This window comes from Mesoplodon bidens (genome assembly GCF_964165515.1).
Source record: "Mesoplodon bidens genome assembly, chromosome: 3".
NCBI classification, from domain to species: domain Eukaryota; kingdom Metazoa; phylum Chordata; class Mammalia; order Artiodactyla; family Ziphiidae; genus Mesoplodon; species Mesoplodon bidens.
Window position 1 is genome coordinate 118,702,421 of NC_138178.1, and position 24,497 is coordinate 118,726,917.

A 24,497-nucleotide genomic window follows, 5' to 3' on the forward strand; every position below is an offset into this window, starting at 1 on the left:
CTAATTGTATGACCTGGGCATGGTATGTAACATTTTCTGAGCCACTTTCTTCATCTGAAAATAAAGATAACAATCATACTTACCACTTAGAATAACAATACATTGTGAGGATTGAATGTGATAATCTATATAAAACATTTGGCCCCATATAGCCCTAAGAAAGAAAAAAGCAGCTTCTGAGAGCCTGAAATTGGCCTGGCTCTATCAGTGGGCCCCAGCTGTTGTTAGGAGCTGCCCAGGCACTCACAGCCAGGCCACATTATTCTTTTGTTGAACCTAAACCATATCACAGCACACCAACATCAGACAAGAATACTCAGGAACACTGAAGGATCATGACAAAAACAAGACCACTCTGTAATCGTGTCTCTGAAGTCTGACAAAATCAAGAAGATTGTCCAAACCACAAAATGACCGAATACCTCCCTAATCTGGCTAATATGAGTGACTGCTGCTTCTTTACCAATTACACCATTAGCTTCCCTTCTTTCTTCTATTTTCTAGATAAGAGTGATTAAAATACCTAATCACAGAATTTGTCAAGTGTTCAGACGAGCTGAAGAGAGAACTGAGCTCCCAGGTGTCAGAGAAGCCAATCAAAGCAACAATGAGCCAAAATGAATGCAAAAGTGAAGCCCGTAATCACTTACTGTGATTGTATAAGCAAGAGTCTAAACCTGGTGAAAGCACAGACTCCCCCTGTTCCGTTACCCCCATGGAATGGCATGACTGGTTCAGGGTCATCTCACTGTTGAGAGGGTCCCAAGCAAAAGACTCCTGCAGATTTATGGAACTGGGGGTGGGGATGGGGGCAGCCCTAGGAGTAGAAAAGTACTGGGTACTGACCCAGAGAGGTGAAGTTTCCCAAGAAGCAGACCTCCAAGTGGAAACACCTGAGCTAGGAATGCAGCAGTGCATTAGAGCATGGCTGGCTAGGGAGGGCTGGGTTGTTGACTGCAATTCCCTTCAGAGACTGCAATGTATTGAATGGGAGCATCAAGTCTGGTGTGGAGAGGGCAGGTTTCCCTGTGAATCCTGCCAGGTAAAGCCTTTGTAATTGCGTATAGTCAGGCCTAAAAAAAAAACACACATAGGTTTTTTTTTTTTTTTAGAAGATGTTGGGGGTAGGAGTTTATTAACTTATTTATTTATTTTTGCTGTGTTGGGTCTTCGTTTCTGTGAGAGGGCTTTCTCTAGTTGTGACAAGCAGGGGCCACTCTTCATCGCGGTGCGCGGACCTCTCACTATCGCGGCCTCTCTTGCTGCGGAGCACAGGCTCCAGACGCGCAGGCTCAGTAGTTGTGGCTCACAGGCCTAGTTGCTCCGCGGCATGTGGGATCCTCCCAGACCAGGGCTCAAACCCGTGTCCCCTGCATTGGCAGGCAGATTCTCAACCACTGCGCCACCAGGGAAGCCCCCACACATAGGTTTTTAACCAGGAGCTGGACTCCTCAGAATTATCCCCATTTCCTGACAGCAAAGCTCCACTGTCCCCAGATCACCTAATAAAGCCCAATGCTTACCACAGTGCCTGACACATAATAGAAAACTGATAAACATTAATTGAATGACTGAATTTATTAAAGTTCAACGGCATAAAGAGGCAAGTGAAATTTTAGACTGTAGCCAAGGAGAAAAGAACTGACAAAGTATGGTAACGTAGGAGAAATTCTAGGGTAGTAAATCTTAAAGAATAGGGAGGGAAAAGATTAAACAGATAGGCTAAGCTATGTTTCTCACTTGGAATGCTTCTTAAAAATCTCAATTTCAGAGTCCTACAACCAATAAGCAGACTCAGAAACTGGAGGAAGAGTTATAGGACACAGGAGTCTGTATTTTAAATAATTTCTTCCAGATAATTCTTATATACACTAACATTTGAAAATAACTGAGCTGCTTAAAGGGATATAAAATACAGGGACAAATTTTGCATATAGCTCTGTAATTTTGACTTAGCAGATGCCATCATCGTCAATAAATAGCCATTGAGCTCTATTCTCACAACCTTCATACTACTCCTACAGCCAACCACCAATGTGAGAAACACTGAAACAGAAAAGTCTTTCCACTGTAAACTAAGAAGTGACTGGAAATCTTTGAAAATGGGGCACCAGAAGCAGTTTGGTATCTTAGGAATAGTTCTTCCTAGAAAGAGGCTAAATGAAATGGTTATTATAGTTTTAGAAGTTCAGCTTTCTAAAAATTAAGTTTTTTTTTTTTTTTTTTTTTTTTTTTTTTTTTTTTTCTTTTTTTTTTGCGGTATGCGGGCCTCTCACTGTTGTGGCCTCTCCCGTTGCGGAGCACAGGCTCCGGATGCGCAGGCCCAGCGGCCATGGCTCACGGGCCCAGCTGCTCCGCGGCATGTGGGATCCTCCCAGACCGGGGCACGAACCCGTAACCCCTGCATCGGCAGGCGGACTCTCAACCACTGCGCCACCAGGGAGGCCCTAAAAATTAAGTTTTTTTCAGAATAACTTCATCAACCAAATATAGTTTCTTCTCAACTGTCCCATATCTCACTGAAACATTCAAAAATACTTAGTGCAATTTCCAAATTATAAGCATATTTAAAATGTGTCCCAATGTTCATTCCTTAATTCTTTTAAGTCAGATTAGTTTTAATGAGTAGAAAGTAACCCTTATAAATTTTTACTTTCCTCTCTCTTGAATGAATTTATTCCTGTGTATTTAAATTTTTAGCACCATTTCAGAATCACTGATGTACTTTATAACTCACATTTTCTTTTGAAAAAAATTTCTTAATATTTCCCAGGACAACCTTTGTTCCATTCTGCTATTCCTCTCCTTGTTCCCTTCATCCCTGTGTAGTTTTGCCACGCACTTATACATGGAGTCCAGTATTAAGAATTGTTCCCTTGTGGCTGGTCTACTAGGTCCTTTTCTCCAGAAAAATGGGGATAAATTGCTAATAAGCTAGTTTCAAAAAAAAAAGAGTATTTGTACGAAAATCCAGAAATGACAGTTTAGTTTTTCTAATTTGTTCCATTTGTTCTTAATCATTACCAAAACGTTTGGTGACAATATTTCTCCATATTTCTTGCTAATAAGATAGTTTCAAATATATATATATATATTTGTAGGAAAGTCCAGAAATGACACAGTTTTTTTTCTAATTTGTTCTTGATCATTTCCCAAACGTTTGGTGACAGGAGCATTTCTCCATATTTCTTATAAGTTTGTTTCTTCCAAAATCAGTAAAATTTTTAATCAAATAATTTTCTAGTTTGAAGCCAAGCAGTTTCTTTCCAGGTCTCCCAATTGTTTAGTTACCATTCATAAGCTCTAGTTCTTTCGCTCTTAACCTAAGGACTGTCCTTAGTTTGTCTCCAATTTAGAAAGTTACATTCTGGTTTTGAAATCGATTGCTTGCAAGCTAAAGACAGTGCTTTAAGGAAAAGAAAAAAAAGCCTTAAAAACAAACAAACCTTAGAAAACAAGTCAATTGTATTCACTCACAGCTTGTTTAGAAAAACTGAGATATAGTACTGTGACTGTTTCTTGCAATTTGTGACCCAGCACAAGTTAACTTAATCCGTTTCTGCCTTGTTTCCTCACCTGCCAAATGGAAATAAAAGTACCCCCTCACAAGATTGGCCCTAAGATAAATAATGATAACTTCTAGGTGTTGGCATTAACTTTATTCTTTGCACTAAGGAAAGAGATATTTCTGAAAAAGTGATGGCTACTCTAGTAGTAATATTCACTTCAGATAAATATAAAGTGATCTTTGGCTCAGCCAAGCACAAGAAATTACTCTGGGAAATTAATTTTACATTCATTTGGCGTCAGATAAATCTGGGTTTGAATTGGTTTTCCTTTTTCGGAGAAAGTTACGATTGTAGTACTTAACCCCTCTTTCGGTCGATTTCCTTCCCTACAAAACCTGGATAATACAACTTACGTCAAAAGGTTGTAAAACTTAAATGAGGAAATGCATGTGATGCGTCTATCAGCGGTTTAAGAATTTAGAGCTGAATAAATGATAATCACAGTAACCTGGTCATTAATTTAAAAAAACATTTGAAGTTCCCTCACTACTAGGGATGCATAAAAGTTAATAACCCTCAGTCTTAGAAGAGTATAGAGCGTAATACCCAGAAAAACTTCCGAACTACTTTTACTAGGAACCAGCCTCGCAGTCTTCATTACCCCACCGGAGCCTTAACCTTACGACAATCAGCAGGTTCGCTCATGCGCAGTTACGCTCCCTAAGCCCAGCCTCTTGCTCAACTCAGCGCCAAAGGTGACAACATGTGCGCCTGCGCTGTGACCCAGACCTGGCGCATGCGCTGGGTGGGACAGGCCGGATTGAAAACTATGGCGTGGGTACCTGCGGAGTCTGCAGTGGAAGAGTTGATGCCCCGGCTGTTGCCAGTGGAGCCCTGCGACTTGACAGACAGTTTTGATCCCAACGTACCTCCGAGGACTCCCCAAGAATACCTAAGGCGGGTCCAGTGAGTGATTTGACCTTGTGCGGGTGGGCTGGTTGTCCTTCCGCCCCTGGGCATAGCGCCCACTGCCCCGCTCGACCCTTAAGTGTGATAAAGCCCCACCTCTGTTCCCGTCCCCCATCCACTGTCGGAACAAAATTCCTTGATTACATCTTTGCGTGAGCGAGTTTCTATGAACTTAATTTTGTTAAATCTGATTACTTGTGACAATATAGGTGCTCTTAGATTTCTTCCACATAAGAAATCTTGCTTTCAGTCAACATAATTTCAGAAATACATTGTTTAGTACCTCGATTGCAATTCTGAACTTTTTTTCTGATTTTATAATGAACCGTAGAAGTGGATTGCTTGTTTTACTACACATGAACAATAGTAATCACGTTTTTTGTACTTATTTCTTATTTGTAGGATCGAAGCAGCTCAATGTCCAGATGTTGTGGTAGCTCAAATTGACCCAAAGAAGTTGAAAAGGAAGCAAAGTGTGAATGTTTCTGTGAGTTTTATTACCCGTCAGGGGATTTTTTTTTCCCTCCCACAAATTAAAAGACCAAGGCTCTCCTATAGTGTCAGACAGTATCAGTTACGATGTAGGTAAGATTTGACTACTCCGTACTAAGTTGTACTTTTCCCCCCAAACGGACAGCTGGCATTTACTGCCTCCAGAGAGGCTTTCAGTAACCCTGGCATTCGTGGAGATTTGCTCATAATACTTCAGGAACATGATCCAATCCTAAAGGAGCCTTTCAATAGGTTACTTATGCTATCCTTTATTTTTAAGGTACCTTTTTCCAGTTCATAATTATTATCAGGCTGGTGTTTAATCTTAGTGTAGTTTGCATGTTTTGAATTTGACTGGGTTTTGTTTTTTAAAAATAGAAACCCAAATATCACACTTTTCTACCTACTTGCCCACTGTGAACCTTTTCATTCATTTATTTATCCAACACATATTTTACTAAACAACTATATTGTGCCAGGCACTGGGAATACAACAGAGGATGAGACAGAAAATGTCCCTACCCTTGTAGAGTTTACATTCTCCTGAGGAAGACAGTAAAAAAAAAAACAAATTAATTACATACTGCGACCATTGTTGTGAAAAAAAAGTAACATATAATGACCAATAAGTAACTGGGAGAACTACTTTAGATAGAGTAGCCACAGAAGGTCTGTTTTAGGAGGTGCTATTTAACCAAAGGTGGAAGGAGAGCAGCAGTTTTTAAATTGTGATAATTCCTTTTTCTTTTATGTTCTAAGTAATTCCTTTATCTGATGTTTATAATCAGGAGATTTAAATTCAGACACTATAATGTTTCATATAATTCCTTTTCAGAAGTTTTTAGTTGATGGAAGATGATATCTTGTATACCTGGCTTTTAAAAAGTGACCACATTAAGTTTTATTTCAAGGCATTATGTGATCAGTTGTGACCTCTGTGCTGTTTTGGAAAGTAGAAGTAGCCCTTATAAAGTCAAGCATCTGAAGTTATTTGAGTACATTCTGCTTATACCAAAATTCTTTATTTGGTTTATATCTCTCTTTGTTTCAAACTGTTTTGCTATTATATTCAGTAGAAAGGTAGGACTAGATTATATCTTCGAGTCTCACGTCATGTGGATTTCTTAGAAACTCCAACTCTAAACCATTCCAGATTGCTCTTACTAAAGTGACTATATAAGAGTCTTTTCCTAATGTTTTAAACTCAGACGTAAATAGTAAAGTGAGTTGCCTCCTTTTTTACATCTGCAAAAAATACTCTTTCTTGTATCGTCTTATTTGCTTTATTATCCGCTTTTCATCTTGATTCTGCTTTTACTTTGCAGAGGTATGAGATTCTAGTTATAACACTAACATTGATTCTAACATTTATGAACTGATCTCTAGCTTTCAGGATGCCAGCCTGCTCCTGAAGGGTATTCCCCCACTCTTCAGTGGCAACAGCAGCAAGTGGCACAGTTTTCAACTGTTCGGCAGGTAGGTGTACTTTAATCATTTAATCAAACCCCTCCCTCCCTCAGACTTATTTCTGTTCTTAGACTGTAGTTGGAAAAACTGGGGTTTCTAGTGTATAAAGATAAGAATATTCATGAATCAATTACCAAATTATTATAATCATTAGACATAATACAGTTGAACATATTTTCCAAGTTTTAGAATTGTTAGAATGTTGTGCAGCAATTGCTTTCTTTTGAGTTATCCATTCTCTGAAGATCATTTGTCTACCTTATCTTCCTTTAGAGTGTGAACAGACATAGAAGTCACTGGAAATCACAGCAGTTGGATAGTAATGTGACCATGGTATGTAAGTTTCTCTGTTTAGATTGTACAGTATATAACTATTTAATATAGTCCATATTTACTTCCAGTTCTTAAAGGTTCACTTGTTTAATCCATATTATTTTCATTCTCTCCCATGTATCATTAATAGTAACAGTTCCATTATCTTAGTAGCCTGAAAAGGATAGAGTCAGTAATGCAAGTTATTTTTATGACAGTTTTAATCTACATCTTGAGACACTTTGGATCGGTCTTAACAAGTTTTTAAAGGTTCTTCTAGACATTTGCTTTTTAGGAAATTAAATACATTTTCAGTATTTACAAAAAGATTGAATAAAGGCTTATTGGATTTGCCTCATGAGGTAATGGTGCCAGTATCAGTGAGTGACATTTCAGTAAAGCTGGCCATGCTTACTGGAAAGTAGTATTTCTTACTTTATCATCCTAGATATAATTTTAATCTTTTTAGTAAATATGCTATGTGTGGACTACTGGGTAAAAAAGGGTGTTGGGAAAGAGGTGGACACATTGTTCCAGGACAGTCCTTTTAACCTTTTAGGGAGTCTTATAGTTTTTCTGAGAATCAAATGAAAGGTATTTATTTTCAGAGGGAAAAAATGTACCTACGCATACAATTTTGCTCACAGTTTCAGGTGGTTCATAGATTTCAGATTTTAGAAGCTTCTTTTAGGCAGTGCTTCCTGACACCTTTTACGCCATGACACATTGGGATAAATGGAGGAGGCTGCTCCCATAGCCTAAACTACCAGCTGAAAGCTAAGAGATTCAGTGTAACCTCTCTATATGCTTCTGTATACTAGTTGGAAGCTCTGCTCTAGGAAAAGTGTGGTAGGCACTAACATCACTTGCCCAAGATCATTTAACTCATAAAAGGTATAACTGAGATTCAGACTGAACTTTGTCTGACTCTAAAGCCTTTCACTGTGCTGTGAGGCCTCCTAGTAAGAAGAGAGAGAGGGCAGTAGGTAGGTAGATATATTTTTTCTTGCTCAGTCTAAGGACTTTTGGGTACATACTTACTAATTCAAAACGAAGCTCATTAGTAACATTATGACAATATAATTTTGTCAAGAAAGAAATGACTGAACATAATTGATTCAATAAATGAAGATCATCCATCAAAACAGTAGACTATTACGTAGCAATAACATATGTTCATCATGGCAGATGTAAACATTATGTAAATAATAAAATGAATTTTTAAAGCATGCGGTGATAGCAACTATGTAAATATGAACATTGATTGATCAATTGATCCAATCATTTATTAAGCACCCACTATATTTAATAATTAGGGTTTTCAATGCTACCTGAAGCAGAAACAGTCTCTGACCAGTGGAGTAATGGGAAAAGATGAATTGTTCCAGGACAATGGGTTTTTATGTTTTAGGGGTCTCATATTCATTCTGAGAATCTAATGAAAGCTGTTTATCCTCGGGGTGGGGGAAAAACTGCACATATATGTAAAATAATTTGCAAGGTGATGTGCCCAAATAAACCCATTGTTCTGTTAACTGAATCACTTTGCTGTACACCTGACACTAATACAATATTGTAAATTAACTGTACTTAAATAAATTAATTAATAAATTTTTTCAGAAAAAGAATTTTTAATTGTTCTGTTAAGGTAGCCATATTGAACTGAATGGTCCTACTTTTTTTCATCTGACAATGTAGAATAAATCTACTCCTTTAATTGGACAGCCCTTTCAGTATGTGGGGTATGTAATCATGTCTCCTTCCAGGGCATGAACATCCTTCATTCTTGTAAGCATTCTTAGTGTATTTTTTTTTCCATACCAATTTCCATCTTTATCACCCTCCTTTGAACACATTCTTGCTTGTCAGTGTCCATTAAAGTATGATCCAAACTAAACATGTCCCATCTATGGTGTGACCACTTGGGTGCTGTATTGGTTTCCTAGGGCTGCCATAACAAAACACCACAGACTGGGTGGCTTAACAAACAGTAATTTATTTTCTCACTGCTTTGTGGGCTAGAAGTCTAAGATCAAGGTGTCAGTGGGTCTCTCTCAAGGCCTCTCTCTTTGGCTTGCAGGTGGCCGTCTCCTTGCTGTGCCCTCACGTGGTCTTCTGTGTGCACGCCCATCCCTGATGTCTCTGTGTCCAGACTTCCTCTTCTTACAGGGACGCTGGTCAGATTGGCTTCGGACCCACCCTAACCACCTCATTTTAACTTAGTCTCTGCTATAAAGGCTCAGTCTCCTAATAATCCCATTCTGGAGGTTAGGGCTTCAACATACAGATTTGGGGGGCACACAGTTCACTCCATAACAGGCACTATATCTTTGTGTTGAGGTGGTGAGAATATGGAGGAATCCTCACTTCTTTTTTCACTGCTCAGTATAAAAAAAAAATACATAGGAGTAAATAAGTTCTTTTTTTTTTTTCTTTTAGCCAAAATCTGAAGATGAAGAAGGCTGGAAAAAATTTTGTCTGGGTGAGAGGTTATGTGCTGAAGGAGCTGTTGGACCAGCTGCAAGTGAAAGTCCTGGAATCGATTATGTACAAGTAGGTGATAATGTGGCTAAACAAACAAACAAAGGTCATAATTTTGGTTCATGATTTAGTATAAAGACTCAGCAAACTACAACCTGGGGCAAATCCAGTCTGCAGATTTTTTTTGTATAGTCATGAGCTAAACATAAAAACATAATTGTTTTTATGTTTTTAAAAGGTTGTTAAAAATAAATAAATAAATAATATGTGACTGAGACAGTGTGTACCCTACAAAGCCTAAAATACTTACTTTCTGGCTCTCTACAGAAAATATTTGCCAATATTTTCTCTTAGTTTATTGTCTTTTTGACTTAAAAATTGGCAGCCTAGTTTCTAAAACAGTGTATGTTTTAGCTGTTTAATAATTTTGTGAGTTAGGATTCTTTTTTTTTAATGATTAGATGTGGGTCAAACAATGAGTTATGAGTAGTCAGGGAAACAAAGGAAAACATATGACACAACTAGGTATTTAAAAATGCTTAGTAAATTGCATATTCTGGAGGTAAAATGCTGAGGGTATATTTAAATTTCACATGGCTTTATTTTAATCATAAATTATGTGGCCAGCTGCTTCTTGTCCTTCAGGATTCACCTGCCCTCAAGTTTGCAGATGTTCTTATGGAACCCACTGCACACATCTGCATTACTGGTAACTCCCTATACTATATTGTTCTGTTGAATAGGTATTTATTGTTTTCTATGTGGTGCTACATTGTGTTTTTCCCATTTAAAATTAGTTTATCCTGCAAATGTAAAACCTCCAAAAATCACTAAAAAAGACCAAGACCCCAGTTAAAAAAAAAAAGGCAATGGATATAAAGAGACATCTCACAAGAAGGAAATACAAATTATTCTTATATGAGAAGATGCCCAAACTCACTTATAATAAAAATATTGCTTGTAACTCCACTGAGCTGGCATTTTTCAGATAACATACTGGTAAAGAAAGTTTGACACACTGTGTTAACAAGGGCTGGGAAAACGGGCCCTCCTACACATGGTGGTGGGAGTGTAGACAGATTCAGATCTCTGAGGGAGCTAGTTTAACACTATTTCTTATACAACATACGTTCTTTTGTATAATATCACTAACGTATGTTACATTTCAAAATGTTTTAATTTGACAAAGAATGAATATATATTTATTTAGTTTGTTATTTCAAAATACATACAAGTGAAATATATACCACATGAAAGAACCACTTAAGGACACAAGAGTTTAATGCATGTCCTCTTAAGTTTCTCACAAGTCAGTACTGTTTTCATAATCAAGGCTCCCAACATTAAACTCCAAAGGACTTTTTAATTGAAGCAGATTAGGTTTGAAAGAACTCATTCAAGTGCCCTTAATTCCTAAAAATGTTAGCTTTAGCTAAAGATTTTAAAAGTGTGTACAACATATTAATATCCTAGTATCATTTTTTTCAATTTCATGCTTTAACATCCTAATTACTAAAATAATTATTTTTAAATTTACATATTCAAATTTCAAGACATTATTTTCTTGGGCATTACCAACATAATAGTTCATGGAATGTTTTATTGTAATGGATAATGAAAGAATTTACTTTTATCTGTTTTTTGTTTTTAAAAAACAGTGTGTTGAGAAATTCACCAGTTTGAAAAAAATGCACCCCCTGCCTCCATAATACCATTTAGTAAATTTCAGTCTCATTTTTCTTTCAGATTGGTTTTCCTCCCTTGCTTAGTATTGTTAGCAGAATGAATCAGGTAAAATCTAATAAGAATTTATGCATTCTTTTGTTTGCAATGTTTGTTAAGATATTTGAATACATTTACTGAATATTTACAGTATGCAAGACCCTGTCCTAAACTCTTTAACATTTCTTATTTAATCCTCACTACAATCCTATATGGGAAATTATTATTAATATCCATTTTTTACTAGAGGAGGAAACAAAATTGGAGATTAAGTTACTTGCAGGTGGTTTTTCAGCAAGTTTTAATGGCAACACTAGAATTCAATCCCAGGTTGATCTAATTTCAGAACTCATGCTCTTGATCATGGTGCTAAACTATTCACATGTATACATTTCAGTTATAAGTCTTAGATTCTGGGATTTGAAATAAATACTAAGGTTAGATTGCTATTTTTAGTTCCAGATGTCCTACACACTTCATTAAGAATGAAATTTGAATTTCTTGGATCAAAAGGGGAGAAATATGGATTTTGGTTCTTCAGTCTTTCAGAACTAGGAACTCTGTTATCCATTTAAGGAGCAAATAAAAACTTTGATTGTTTTGCATTCACATAGCATTGGGTACTCTTGGAAGATAACAGTCATACTCTGTTGTAAATCATATACTGGCTGACAGTTTTACTTACTTGATCATTTACATTAAGGTGCTGTAGTAGTTATACTAAATTTGATGAGAGTGATTTTTGTAAGTGTCCATTTATATTTGAATAAGCCCACGAATATTTTCAACAGTTTGATAATTCTATCTATATAGCTTAAAACTGATCTTTCTCTAGCTAACTTTGTCTTTAGATTTGTACTCTGATTTAATGAAAACAAGCTGAAGGTATTTATGCAAAGATTTTTTTTAAGAGTATGTGGAATTTTTTTTAAGTAGTTCCGAACTAAATTAGTAGTTACAAACTAAATCCTAGGATTTAAACCAAGGTATTGATAATTGAAAGTATATAAGAATATTTGTCTACAAAGCCTCTTCTCACTGAGTGTGCCATCTAATCAAATTACTAGAGTCACAGGTTTCTCTGGAAGCCTAAAGAAGAGGCCATTTTAAACATAAGAGTTGCTTTCTAACTGAACTTAATGAAACTCAGGTTGAACTTGTCAGTGTTGTGTTACTAATACTGTTCTTTCATCTCTTCCCCCCTTTTTTAGGCAACAGTAACTAGTGTCTTGGAATATCTGATAAATTGGTTTGGAGAAAGAGACTTTACTCCAGAATTGGTAGTACTGCATCTTTTTCTTTTCATAATGCAGACAAAATTTATATACTTATATATAAGATATGGCTCTACATTATTTATATATATGTATTATACATATACATACAACTATATGTGTAACGCAAGCAATGGTTATTTGCAGTAAAATAAGGAAATTACACTAGAATGTAAATCAACATACTACTTCCTTCATTGAGATAGTCTTGCATTGGGGAAAAAAAGTCAACTAAATGTTGATTTATATCCTGGGAGAAGCTGCTTATCTTGTCACAGATCAGTAACAAACAGACTGGCCAGTCTGCAGACCCCATTTCAAATAGCACTGACCTAAAGAACTTCGAAATGCATTTTCTAAAATGGCTTTGAAATCCAGTTCACAAAAGAATATCAGAAATACCAATAATGGCAAATATATGTGCCAGGCATTGTTCTAAGGATTTTATATATAATAACTCCTTGAATCCTTTGATAACCTATGAGCTGTTATTTTCATTTTACAGATGAGGAAACTGGAGCACATGGGAATTCAGTAACTTGCTTGAGGTTACACAGATTATAACTGGCAGAACTGAGACTCATGCCCTGGCAGTCAGGCTATACTCTCAACAACTGTGCTGTATTACCCCTCTATTTTATTGCTTTACACTCACAGCTTACTTTTCACCTTCAAAATTGGGTAAACTTGGTAGACATTATATAAATGAATTACCCACTTAATCCCCTAATAAGAAATTTTATAATCCTTTGGAGTTAGATTTAATTTAAAAAATATTTTTCACAATTGAGGATATTTGCAAAAGAGTGTATCTGAGGCTCCAAAACTTCCTGTCAAAATAAGTGATAAAATCTTTGCCCTCCGGAAGCTTATAGTCTGCTGGGAGAGACAGATAAAACAACATTACAGTACAGTGTATAAGTTTCCCAGCCTGCCATTCAGCCAGGTGGCTTAGATAAGTCTCTTCCATAAGTGTAATGATTATATTCTTTATCACTGGATTTTCATTTTTTATTTTTATATTTTCATTCTTTTAAATCTCTACCATATAACATGTAATTTTGAAGGGGAAAAAAATCCGTGCTTAAATCACTGTTTTCGATTGAGTGGTCAGACATATCTTTTACATAGTTGTTACTAATGTATATATTCTGGGGGGGGGGTTTGTGTTTTTTTTTTGCGGTACACGGGCCTCTCACTGCTGTGGCCTCTCCCGTTGCGGAGCACAGGCTCTGGACGCGCAGGCCCAGCGGCCATGGCCCACGGGCTCAGCCGCTCTGCGGCACGCGGGATCCTCCCAGACCGGGGCACGAACCCATGTCCCCTGCATCGGCAGGCGGGCTCTCAACCACTGCGCCACCAGGGAAGCCCTTATATTCTGGTTTGTTAGCTCACATTTCACATATATATTTCTATATGATAATGTAATTTACATAATTGCCGTTGTCTAAATGTCTGGTTTACTTTGATTCTCATTATTGACCATTTGGATTCTTCCTTATATTTTACAGTCATGACTAAATTATAAACATTTATACTGATTTTCTTTTTTATTACTTCTCAGGATATTTCTAGAATAGAATTATTGGATCAAGGTTTTGTAAGCTTTTGTTACATCCTGCTTGCTTTACAGAAGAATTGAACCTGTATATAATGACATCAGCAATGGATTCTTAAATTTCTCTTCCCTACAACCCTACTTTAAGTTGAACCATATGAAATTGCCCTTTTTGTAGGTTAGAAACTTTTGATTTTCAACAATTCCATATGGTTCAAGCTATCACTTTATAATTTGTTTTGGTTTTTCAAATTTAGTGAATATATAGTAGTACTTCAAAGTAAATATAATTTATGTTTCTTTCGTTATCAGTGAAGCAAAACTTTTTCCATGGGTTGATATATTAGCTACATCTTCATTAGATAACTTGGTTCATATTCTTAGGCTACTTTTTCATTGGAATCTAGATATTGAGTTTTAAATTCTATATCAGTTCTTCCTGTCTGATAGCGGCGACCTTTTAGCAGTATTATTTATCTGACGTATTTTCCTTCTCTTCCTTTAGTCTTTATTTTTTTAACTCTATTGTAAGATTTTTGGTACTTTTTTTTTTTTTAGCTTTTAAAGGTTACCCACTCAAGAGGGTGATAATTTTGGCTTTCCATGTTAATTTAATGAAAATGTATTGCCGAAAAGTGTGGCTATATTTGCCAGAGGAACCATTAAAGTGTTTCTGAACCAGTGATAGCTGATTTACTAAATTTTAACCTGATTAATCCTTTGAGTTTTATTTTGAGTAATCTGTCTTTTAAATCAACCAGTGTTCAATTCCTCTAAGTAACCATACCATTAGAACTCTAGTACTGAGAATACCAATGTTTAAAAAAAAAACTTGTGTCACAGGAAGTTTGCTTATCATAAACTAGCAAAAAGAAAAAGGGACCTTTTAATTATTTCTTGGGATTACTTGTCTAATATTTTTTGAGAAATACCACCTTATTTTGCCAACTAAGTGTGATGTTATTGAAGAAGGTTTTCAGCTGTTTAGTTTTGCTTTTATTTTTTAGTATTGTCACAGTGTGCTCACTGACTTTGAGAAAAGGAATCTTTCAGTATAGATACATCTTAGACAATCAGTAGAGATTTAAGCACCTTCTAAGTGTAGAGGCCATTTGAATACCTGAATGCCAGCTTTATATTGTAAATTTATCCCAGAAAGTTTGAGTCAAGTTTAAATGTATACCAGCTTTTTTCATGTAGGAGAGAGTCCCGCTCACTCTTTATAAAAGAAACCTGGATGTGAATCTTTTTTTTAATGTTATTTTATTTTTTTTATTAATTTTTATTGGAGTATAGTTGCTTTACAATATTGTGTTAGTTTTTTGGATTTCCTTCCCATTACTTCACCACAGAGCATTGAGTAGAGTTCCCTGTGCTATACAGTAGGTTCTCATTATCTGTTTTATACATAGTATCAATAGTATATATATATATATATATATATATATATCAATCCCAATCTTCCAATTTATCCCACCCACCCCCAGATGTGAATCTTTTTGTTTAAGAAAAAGTCTTGTTGATTTGGGGTTGCTTGAGGAGCTAACTTAGTGTGTTACACAAATTGCTATTTAAACTTTGTTCTAATATTCTTCAGGTTTCCCCTAAAGTGATGTGTTGCTCAGAATAAACTCAGTCATATATACTGCTGGTGGAAACATAATTTGATATGACCTTTCTGAGGTACAGTTCAGTGATTATAAGTTAAACTTATGATGCAGTTTGCTTACTTATTACTTTTTAAATTCTATATAGGGAAGATGGCTTTATGCTTTATTGGCTTGTCTTGAAAAACCTTTATTACCGGAGGCTCATTCACTGATTCGGCAGCTTGCAAGAAGGTGCTCTGAAGTGAGGCTTTCAGTGGTAAGTTCAAATTTAATATTTCAAATCAGAAGCACTCACCAATTTATGTAATGGTAAAGAATGATTTCAATGAAACAGGAAAACATGGAATATTTGATTAGTCAGGATTAGATTTAGTTACATAATAGAAGAGTCCAAAATAGCAGTAGCTTAAATAAAATGTAAGTGCTTTTCTCAGACAAAGGGAGTCTGAAGGTAGGCAGATTAGATCTAAGGTGGCAGCGACCCAGGCCTTTGAGTTCTGCCACATGTGGCTTCCATCCTCAAGCTCACCTCATAATCCAGGATGGCTGCTGGAGCTTCAGCCATTTTATTTCACTATAGGAAGCTGGAAAGAAGAGAAGAAGGTCATCCCCTCCAAAGAGCCTTCCTAGAGGTTCTACAAACACATCTGGCCAAAATAGCTCATTGGCCAGAATTTAGTCACATGGCCATAAAGAACTATGGGAAATGTTTACTTTAGTTGGGTGGCAGTGTGCCCAGCTAAAAATGAGATTCATTTGCTAAATAATAAGGGGAGTCAAGAAGCCAAAGTGGTCAGCTAACAGTCTGGCATAATAATTGTTTTGAATTTCTCCAGTCAGACCCTTCCTCTAACTCATACCTGCAGCATTACAATATAAATTAATTTGATGCCAGACTAAGTCCACTTCTGATTTTTTTGTATTCCTCTTTACTCCTCCACAAAAATGTATACTTGTTCTTCATTGACTACTACAAAATATTTTCATTAAATATCCATGATATGGCACAAACTAACTTATATGGCCTGTACTCTGAGCAAAATGTACTTGTTACTCATTAAATATTCCCTAAGCTATGTTCCTAGACTTTATTCCCTCTCCAGAAGTGCCTTTTCACTCTCTTCTAATCTGCATCTATATACCATTTACTTTTCACAGTCTGGCTCATATCCTATCACTTTCTGTGATACTTTCCCTAATCCTCACAATTAAAAAGAATCTCTTCAATCCTCTGTTTTTCCAGTATGCTTTGTATCTTTTTTATGACACTTAACACATTTTTCCTTTAATTAAAGCTGATATGGATATTTCCTCTTCTGTGCTATCAGCAGGAAATATGTTTTATTTATATTGTTAAGTTCTTGGCACATAAAGGAATTGAATGTGCTGACATCATTGAAGTGTATCCCAAGTTTGAATAATGTATGACATGTCTGTTATAACATTACTCAGTGAGTTATTGTGACTATTCCTTGAAATGTATAAAAATAAATTTCATACTATGTAAGACTACCTTCCATGTGTCTTAGGTCTGTCATTTTAACAGATATTTAAAGTGAACTTTATAAAATGTATAGTTCAGGAACTACTTCCATCGTAATTGAGAACTCTCATCTGGGATATTTTCTTTAAAGTATTTTTATATAATTTTTTTCCCTTCGTGCCCAGTTAGGACACAGGGTTTTTTTGCTCCTTTACTTGGAACCAGGAAGAAGATCTCTCCCAAGTTATCCTCCTTAGAGCCCTCAACTCTTATTTCTTTTCAGGACCTATTCAGGACCTTTCTTTAAAAGATGATCTTAGATGTTTCCCAAGGAATCATTAACTCTACAGTTTCTCCTTTTTCTTTGACATTTTCTATTCCTTGTGATTATTACTATCCTCTAATAAAATGCTCATGTTTTCCATCTTGAAACTTGTTTCAAAAATATTAAGGGATAACAGACAACATTTTAAACTTTTTCTTTTTTCTTTTTTTAGGACAGCAAAGATGATGAGAGGGTTCCTGCTTTGAATTTGTTAATCTGCTTGGTTAGCAGGTAAGTAATCCTTGGCTTCTTGCTTTATGATAGGTAGAGAGTATTGTTTCCATTTTACAATGAGGAAGTTGAGGTATAAGGAAACAGTATTGTGTTATCACAATTCCCTTTATTTCTAGTTTTTTTCTATAAATAATGCTGCATTGAAGATCCTTGTACATACAGCTCTATATTTTTCAAAGGATAAATTCCTAGAAATAAGTTAAAGGGCTTGCATGTACTTCTTCTATTTTTTTTTTAAAATTTATATTTATTTATTTATTTTTGGCTGTGTTGGGTCTTCATTGCTGCGCGAGGGCTTTCTCTAGTTGCGGCAAGCGGGGGCTACTCTTTGTTGTGGAGCATGGGCTCTAGGCGCACGGGCTTCAGTAGTTGTGGCACACAGGCTCAGTTGTCGCTTGCGGGCTCTAGAGCGCAGGCTCAGTCATTATGGCACACGGGCCTAGTTGCTCCGCCACATGTGGGATCCTCCAAGACCAGAGCTCGAACCTGTGTGCCCTGCATTGGCAGGCAGATTCTTAACCACTCTGCCACCAGGGAAGTCCCAAGGGCTTGCATGTACTTCTAAAACCGATATATTTATTGCCAGTTTGCCTTCCAGAAAGATCATACCACTCTGTGTTCCCACTAAAGTGTCAGTGAGAGTGCCCATCTCCTATTCAGCACTGGGCGTTTTCAGTTGATATAAGTATTTCCATTCTGATAATAAAAAGATACAAATTATTTTTATTTGCTTTTGTATGATTATCAGTAAGGGTAGAATATGTTTTATTGCAGTTTTTTTTAATTGCTACTGTCCTTTGTTCATTTTCAGTCAGGGCATGTTTTTATTTAGTATACATTTGATTTTATTTCTTTTTTTTTTTTTTTTTTTTTTTTTTTTTTTGCGGTACGCGGGCCTCTCACTGTTGTGGCCTCTCCCGTTGCGGAGCACAGGCTCCGGACGCTCAGGCTCAGCGGCCATGGCTCACGGGCCCAGCCGCTCCGTGGCATGTGGGATCCTCCCGGACCGGGGCACGAACCCTCATCCCCTGCATCGGCAGGCGGACTCTCAACCACTGCGCCACCAGGGAAGCCCTGATTTTATTTCTTACATTAAAATTTCACGTGGAATTTATTTGAAAATGTCTTCATATTCTAAATTCTTGTGTGTGTGTATATATACACACACACATATTTATTTTAGGTCTCTTTCTGGACTTGATATTTTTGTTCATTTGTCAGTGTTTTTATTCCAATGCCAATAACTTTTCAAAGCTTTATAGTATTTTTAATATTGGGAGGGTAAGTAATCCTGTGTTCATTTTTCCCTCCCCCAGACAAGACACTTTTTTAGAGTGTACACACATTCAGCATGTAATTTCTTTATCTACAGTAATTATGCTAATGATGATAAACAACACTTACTTGGCAATTTGTGCCAGGCATTTTTCTTAGTGCTTCAAAATAGGAACTCATTTAATCCTTAGAAGGTAGGTACTATTATCAGTTTACAGATGAGGAAACCATGGCAGAGGGAGGTTAAACTACTTTCTTACCATCACAGAACTAGTAAATGGCAGAGCTAAGATCCAGACTCCAGAACTAAGCCCTTAACTATGCTGATCACAAACAAAATTAATACCTACCTCATCTGTTGGTAGTAAGGATTAAATGAGAGGATACAGTGTTGCCCTAGGCGCAAATATACTGTATCTCTAATTCTTAAAACAACTCAGGGTTTTTTTCCTTTACAGATGTGGACACCAGTTCATAAAGATTAAGTATCGATAATTGATGGTTCAGTAAGCTAGTACTTAATGGAACCAGAAACTTAAATATATCATCTGACTTATATTTTATAATATTATACAATTATGAGAGAAGAAATGTCCAAGTGTATTGGGTCATGATTTTATTTTATTTTATTTTTTTCCTCAGAAAGTCAGGTAAAAATGGAGAAAAGTTCTAGGACAGAAAAGTTCTAGGACAGTTCTATAGACTTCACTTAGGAAAACTTATAGAAGGTTATAGCAAGCTTGGAAAAAAGATAACGTAGGCCTTGACTCTTTGCAGTAACAGCTTCAGTGTAAGTATCTGTCATTGTTATGACAGAAAACTCAAGAGGGTTTTTTATTGTTGGTTTTGTTTGTTTGTGTATCTTTAAGGCAAGAACTGCTAATTCATAGAAATAACCTCCTTAGATGAGTGGGATCCCATTCAGAAAGGATCCAGTAACTGTTAGCTGCCTTAATTGTTTTACCAATGGTAATTATTTTTTTAAGCTTCTTATTATGGAGTTGTTTAAACCATAAAAATGTAGAATAAACCCCCAAGATAAATCCATAACCCAGCTTCAACTGTTTTGTTATTGTATTTTAAACAAATCTTGGACATGTCATTTCTCCTGTTTTAGTGTATCTAACTGATAAGAGCTTTTTTTTTTTTTTTCCTTGCGGTACGTGGGCCGTTCACTGCTGTGGCCTCTCCCGTTGCGGAGCACAGGCTCCGGATGCGCAGGCCCAGCGGCCATGGCTCACGGGCCCAGCCGCTCCACGGCACGTGAGATCCTCCCGGACCGGGGCACGAACCCATATCCCCTGCATCGGCAGGTGTACTCTCAACCCCTGCGCCACCAGGGAAGCCCGATAAGGGCTTTTAAAACACATGACTGTAGTATTTGTATCACAAATTTATTGAATAACTAATAAATTTAAGAATAACTCCATAGTATCGTCTGATGTCCAGTCCATGTTTCATGTTCCCTAATTGTCCCAAGAATGTCTTTTTACATTTGAATTGTTCAAATCAGGATCCAAGTGCAATGCACTCATTACATTTGTCTAATATGTCTCTTAAGTATCCCCATCAACCTCTTGGGTTTTTCTTGCCATTTTCTTGTTAAAGAAGCCGGGTCCTTTGACTTATAAAATTTCCCACATTTTGGTTTTGACAGCTAACTTCATGATGGTATTTAATGGTTCATCTATCCTCTATATTTTCTGTAAACTGGTAGGTAGGTCTAGAGGCTTGATTATATGTAATGTGTATGTTTGTTTGTTTGACAAGACTCTGTTTGTGCTATTGTGTCACATCAGGAAGCATATAATGTCTAATTGTCCCACTTTTAGTGGTGATAAAGTTGACCATTGCATTCAGGTAAAGGAATATTGCAGTCATTATTCTTTTTGATGCTCAAATTGTTCCATCTTTGGACAGTGGGAGCCCCTCAGATCAATTTCTATGCTTTTTGTTATATAACCTTAGTGGTCTTTTTTATTTTACGGCTTTCTTCCTTTCTAGTATGCCAGAATGACTCAGATGTATCTTGGACACTTGGCTCCAGATCTGGAATCAGTCTTTTCTTTTCTCCTGGGAGTGCTGGTTCCTGTTTTAAAGTAGAAAATGGTGTCTAGAGTCCACAATTTGGACATTAGGGAAGCTAGTTGTTATTCGTTTGGTCATTGCATTTAGACCTTTTCACTGAACAGAGCTAGGAAGTTATGTAGTTTTTAGAAAGAGAAAAATAAAATCATGAGTTCAAATTAATATTTCAGTTCTAAGTTAAGACTACTTGATTTTTATTTAATGTTTTATTTCTGTTCTTCTGTGCTCAAAATTCTGGTTTCTAATAATATTAACATAATTTTTGGCTTTATCCTGTAATATTCACATAATAGTTTCAGAATAATACTAACAATATTACTGATAATAAAACTATTGAAATCAGTTTAAGAATTCTTTTTTTTCTTGGTTGCTTTACAATGTTGTGTTAGTTTCTATTGTACAGCAAAGTGAATCAGCTATATGTATATATATATACATATCCCCTCTTTTTTTGGATTTCCTTTCCATTTAGGTCACCACAGAGCACTGAGTAGAGTTCCCTGTGCTATACAGTAGTTTCTCATTAGTTATCTATTTTATACATAGTATCAATAGTGTATATATATGAATCCCAATCTCCCAATTCATACTACCCCCCTTGGTATCCATACGTTTGTTCTCTACATCTGTGTCTCTATTTCTGCTTTGTAAATAAGATCATCTATACCAGTTTTTTCAGATTCCACATATATGCATCAATATATGATATTTGTTTTTCTGACTTCACTCTGTACATTTAAAAAATTCTTTGCAGTTCTCTTTGTCACTGCTATATCTCACTAAGGATATCAGAACATCATGTTTAAGATCACTTGAAATTATCCTCCTCTGTGTGGTTATGCCACCAACCTAGTATAGGAGAAAGTTCATTTGGTGATTTTCTGTTTTTATTTAATCTTATTTTATAAGTTCATAAAATATTTACATTGTTCCAAAGTTAAAATTATAATTCAAGGTACATTTTGGAGCATTTTAGCATCTACCTTTATCCTCTGTAGCATCTTTTCTCCCTTTTGTAGTTATCCATTTTATTGTTAATTTTTGATTTATCCTTCCATTCACTGTTCTTTTAAAAAATATAAGCAAATATATATAAATATATCTGCATTTCTGCACATGCTTACAAAACATAACATACTAAGCATTCCATTCTGTACCTTGTTTCTTCACTTAATAGATCCTGGAAATCACATGGTAGCAGTGCAGATATTTTCCTCATTTTTTTTTTTTTTAATAAAAAGCCTCATAGTCTTCCACTGTGTAGATGTATCATAGTTCATTCAGTCAGTCCATTTATTGATGGATATTTGGGTTGTTTGTGGTCTTTTGCTATTACAAGTAGTGCTGCAGTTAATATTTTTAAGTATACATTAAATTTTTTTAAATTGGAGTATAGTTGATTTACAATGTTGTGTTAGTTTCTGGTGTACAACAGCATGATTCAGTTATCCATATATATATTCTTTTACAGATTTTTTCCCCTATAGTTTATTACAGGATATTGAATATAATTCACAGTGCTATACAGTAGGACCTTGTTTATCTATTTTGTATATAGTAGTTGGTATCTGCTAATCCCAAACTCCTACTAGTTTATTTTCCCCCGCCTTTCCCCTTTGGTAGCTATGTTTGTTTTCTATATTTGTGAGTCTGTTTCTGTTTTGTAAATAAGTTCATTTGTATCATTTTTAAATTTTTATAATTAATTAATTAATTTATTTATTTATTATTTTTGGCTGCGTTGGGTCATTGTTGCTGTGCACGGGCTTTTCTCTAGTTGTGGCGAGCGGGGACTACTCTTCGTTGCGGTGCGCAGGCTTCTCATTGCAGTGGCTTCTCTTGTTGCAGAGCATGGGTTCTAGGTGCGCGGGCTTCAGTAGTTGTGGCTCACGGGCTCTAGAGCACAGGCTCAGTAGCTGTGGCGCATGGGCTTAGTTGCTCTGCAGCTTGTGGGGTCTTCCCGGACCAGAGCTCAAACCCGTGTCCCCTGAATTGGCAGGTGGATTCTTAACCACTTCGCCACCAGGGAAGCCCTGTATCATTTTTTAGATTCCACATATAAGTGATATCATATGGTATTTGTCTTTCTCTGTCTGACTTCACCTAGTATGATGATCTCTAGGTACATCCATGTTGCTGCAAATGGCAATATTTCATTCTTTTTTATGGCTAATATTCCATTTGTGTGTGTGTGTGTGTGTGTGTGTGTGTGTGTGTGTATACACGACATCTTCTTTATCCATTCATCTGTTGATGGACATTTAGGTTGCTTCCATGTCTTGGTTATTGTAAATAGTGCTGCTATGAACACTGGGGTATGTGTATCTTTTCAAATTAGAGTTTTCTCTGGATATGTGCCCAGGAGCAGGATTGCTAGATCATATGGTAATTCTATTTTTAGTTTTTTAAGAAACCTCCATACTGTTTTCCATAGTGGCTGCACCAATTTACATTCCCACCAACAATGAAGGAGGGTTCCCTTTTCTCCACACCCTCTCCAGCATTTGTTATTTGTAGACTTTTTGATGATGGTTATTCTGATCGGTGTGAGATGATACCACATTTAGTTTTGATTTGCATTTCTCTAATAATTAACAATGTTGAGCATCTTTTCATGTGCCTTTTGGCCATCTGTATGTCTTCTTTGGAGAAATGTCTATATAGGTTTTCTGCTCATTTTTTGATTGGGTTGTTTTTTTTTTGTTATTGACTTGTATGAGCTGTTTGTATGTTTTGGAAATTAAACCCTTGTTGGTCGTATCATTTGCAAATATTTTCTCCCAGTCCATAGGTTTTTTGTTTTGCTTATTGTTTCCTTTGTTGTGTAAATTCTTTTTTTCACCAGGTATTTTGACCAACGTGACTTAGCTGATGAGCCATCCTGATAATAGCTGACTTCTCAGGGATAGAAGATATTTGTAATGAAGACAGCCTAAGTCTGAGGAAGTGCAATGCCAGTTCAAGTACAGATTGCATCACATCTTCAGCACTATGTGAAGCGTCTTCATCTTAACCTGTGCGACTCAAGTTGATATTCAGAAGATAGATTGTGTTGGTATGAGTATCTGAGGTTTCTTTGAAAGATGTTACCCAGTTTTTGCTGAACAGTTTAAATAGTTTTCTGTAATCACATGCTTTTAAAACAAATTGAATGATTTATTGGTGAAGCATCCTGCACAGAAACTGTATGACGAAATTGTACAGAGGTCGTTGGTGCTGTTTCATTGTTTATTCACATATACACATATAAAATTTTATTGAAAATGTGTTTTGGTTACTAAATTTTGTTTGACTATTTAACATAACAAAAGACAATGGATAAATGTCCTTAGTATTAGAATTAAGGTAATCTAGATTATATGGCATGTATATTCATAGTCAGCAACAAATTAGTCTTAACATTTTCCCTTTAAGCTCTATACTTTTATTTTTAAATGCTTTTTTTTTTTATAAATTTTTTGTTTCTTTTTGGCTGTGTTGGGTCTTCATTGCTGCACGTGGGCTTTCTCTAGTTGCGGCGAGCAGGGGCTACTCTTCATTGCGGTGCGCAGGCTTCTCATTGCAGTGGCTTCTTTTGTTGTGGAGCACAGGCTCTAGGTGCGCAGGCTTCAGTAGTTGTGGCTCGCGGGCTCTAGAGTGCAGGCTAAGTAGTTGCGGCGCACGGGCTTAGTTGCTCCGCTGTATGTGGGATCTTCCTG

General features: G+C 36.3%; 1 protein-coding gene across 2 annotated transcripts; it reads left to right on the forward strand.

Moving 5' to 3' along the window:
- The first annotated feature begins 4,281 nt into the window (after positions 1-4,281).
- GEMIN2 (gem nuclear organelle associated protein 2) lies at positions 4,282-24,270 on the forward strand. Of its 2 annotated transcripts, none has more exons than XM_081228608.1 (10): positions 4,282-4,466; positions 4,881-4,965; positions 6,357-6,446; positions 6,711-6,770; positions 9,189-9,302; positions 10,977-11,021; positions 12,164-12,232; positions 15,540-15,650; positions 17,375-17,433; positions 23,645-24,270. In XM_081228608.1, the coding sequence occupies exons 1-10, from the start codon at positions 4,306-4,308 to the stop codon at positions 23,682-23,684; spliced, it is 834 nt and encodes a 277-aa protein (XP_081084734.1). In that variant the 5' UTR covers positions 4,282-4,305; the 3' UTR covers positions 23,685-24,270. The 2 variants fall into 2 exon arrangements, with proteins under 2 accessions (XP_081084734.1, XP_081084733.1); XM_081228607.1 differs by having other exon boundaries at positions 4,288-4,475.
- Positions 24,271-24,497: the final 227 nt, after the last annotated feature.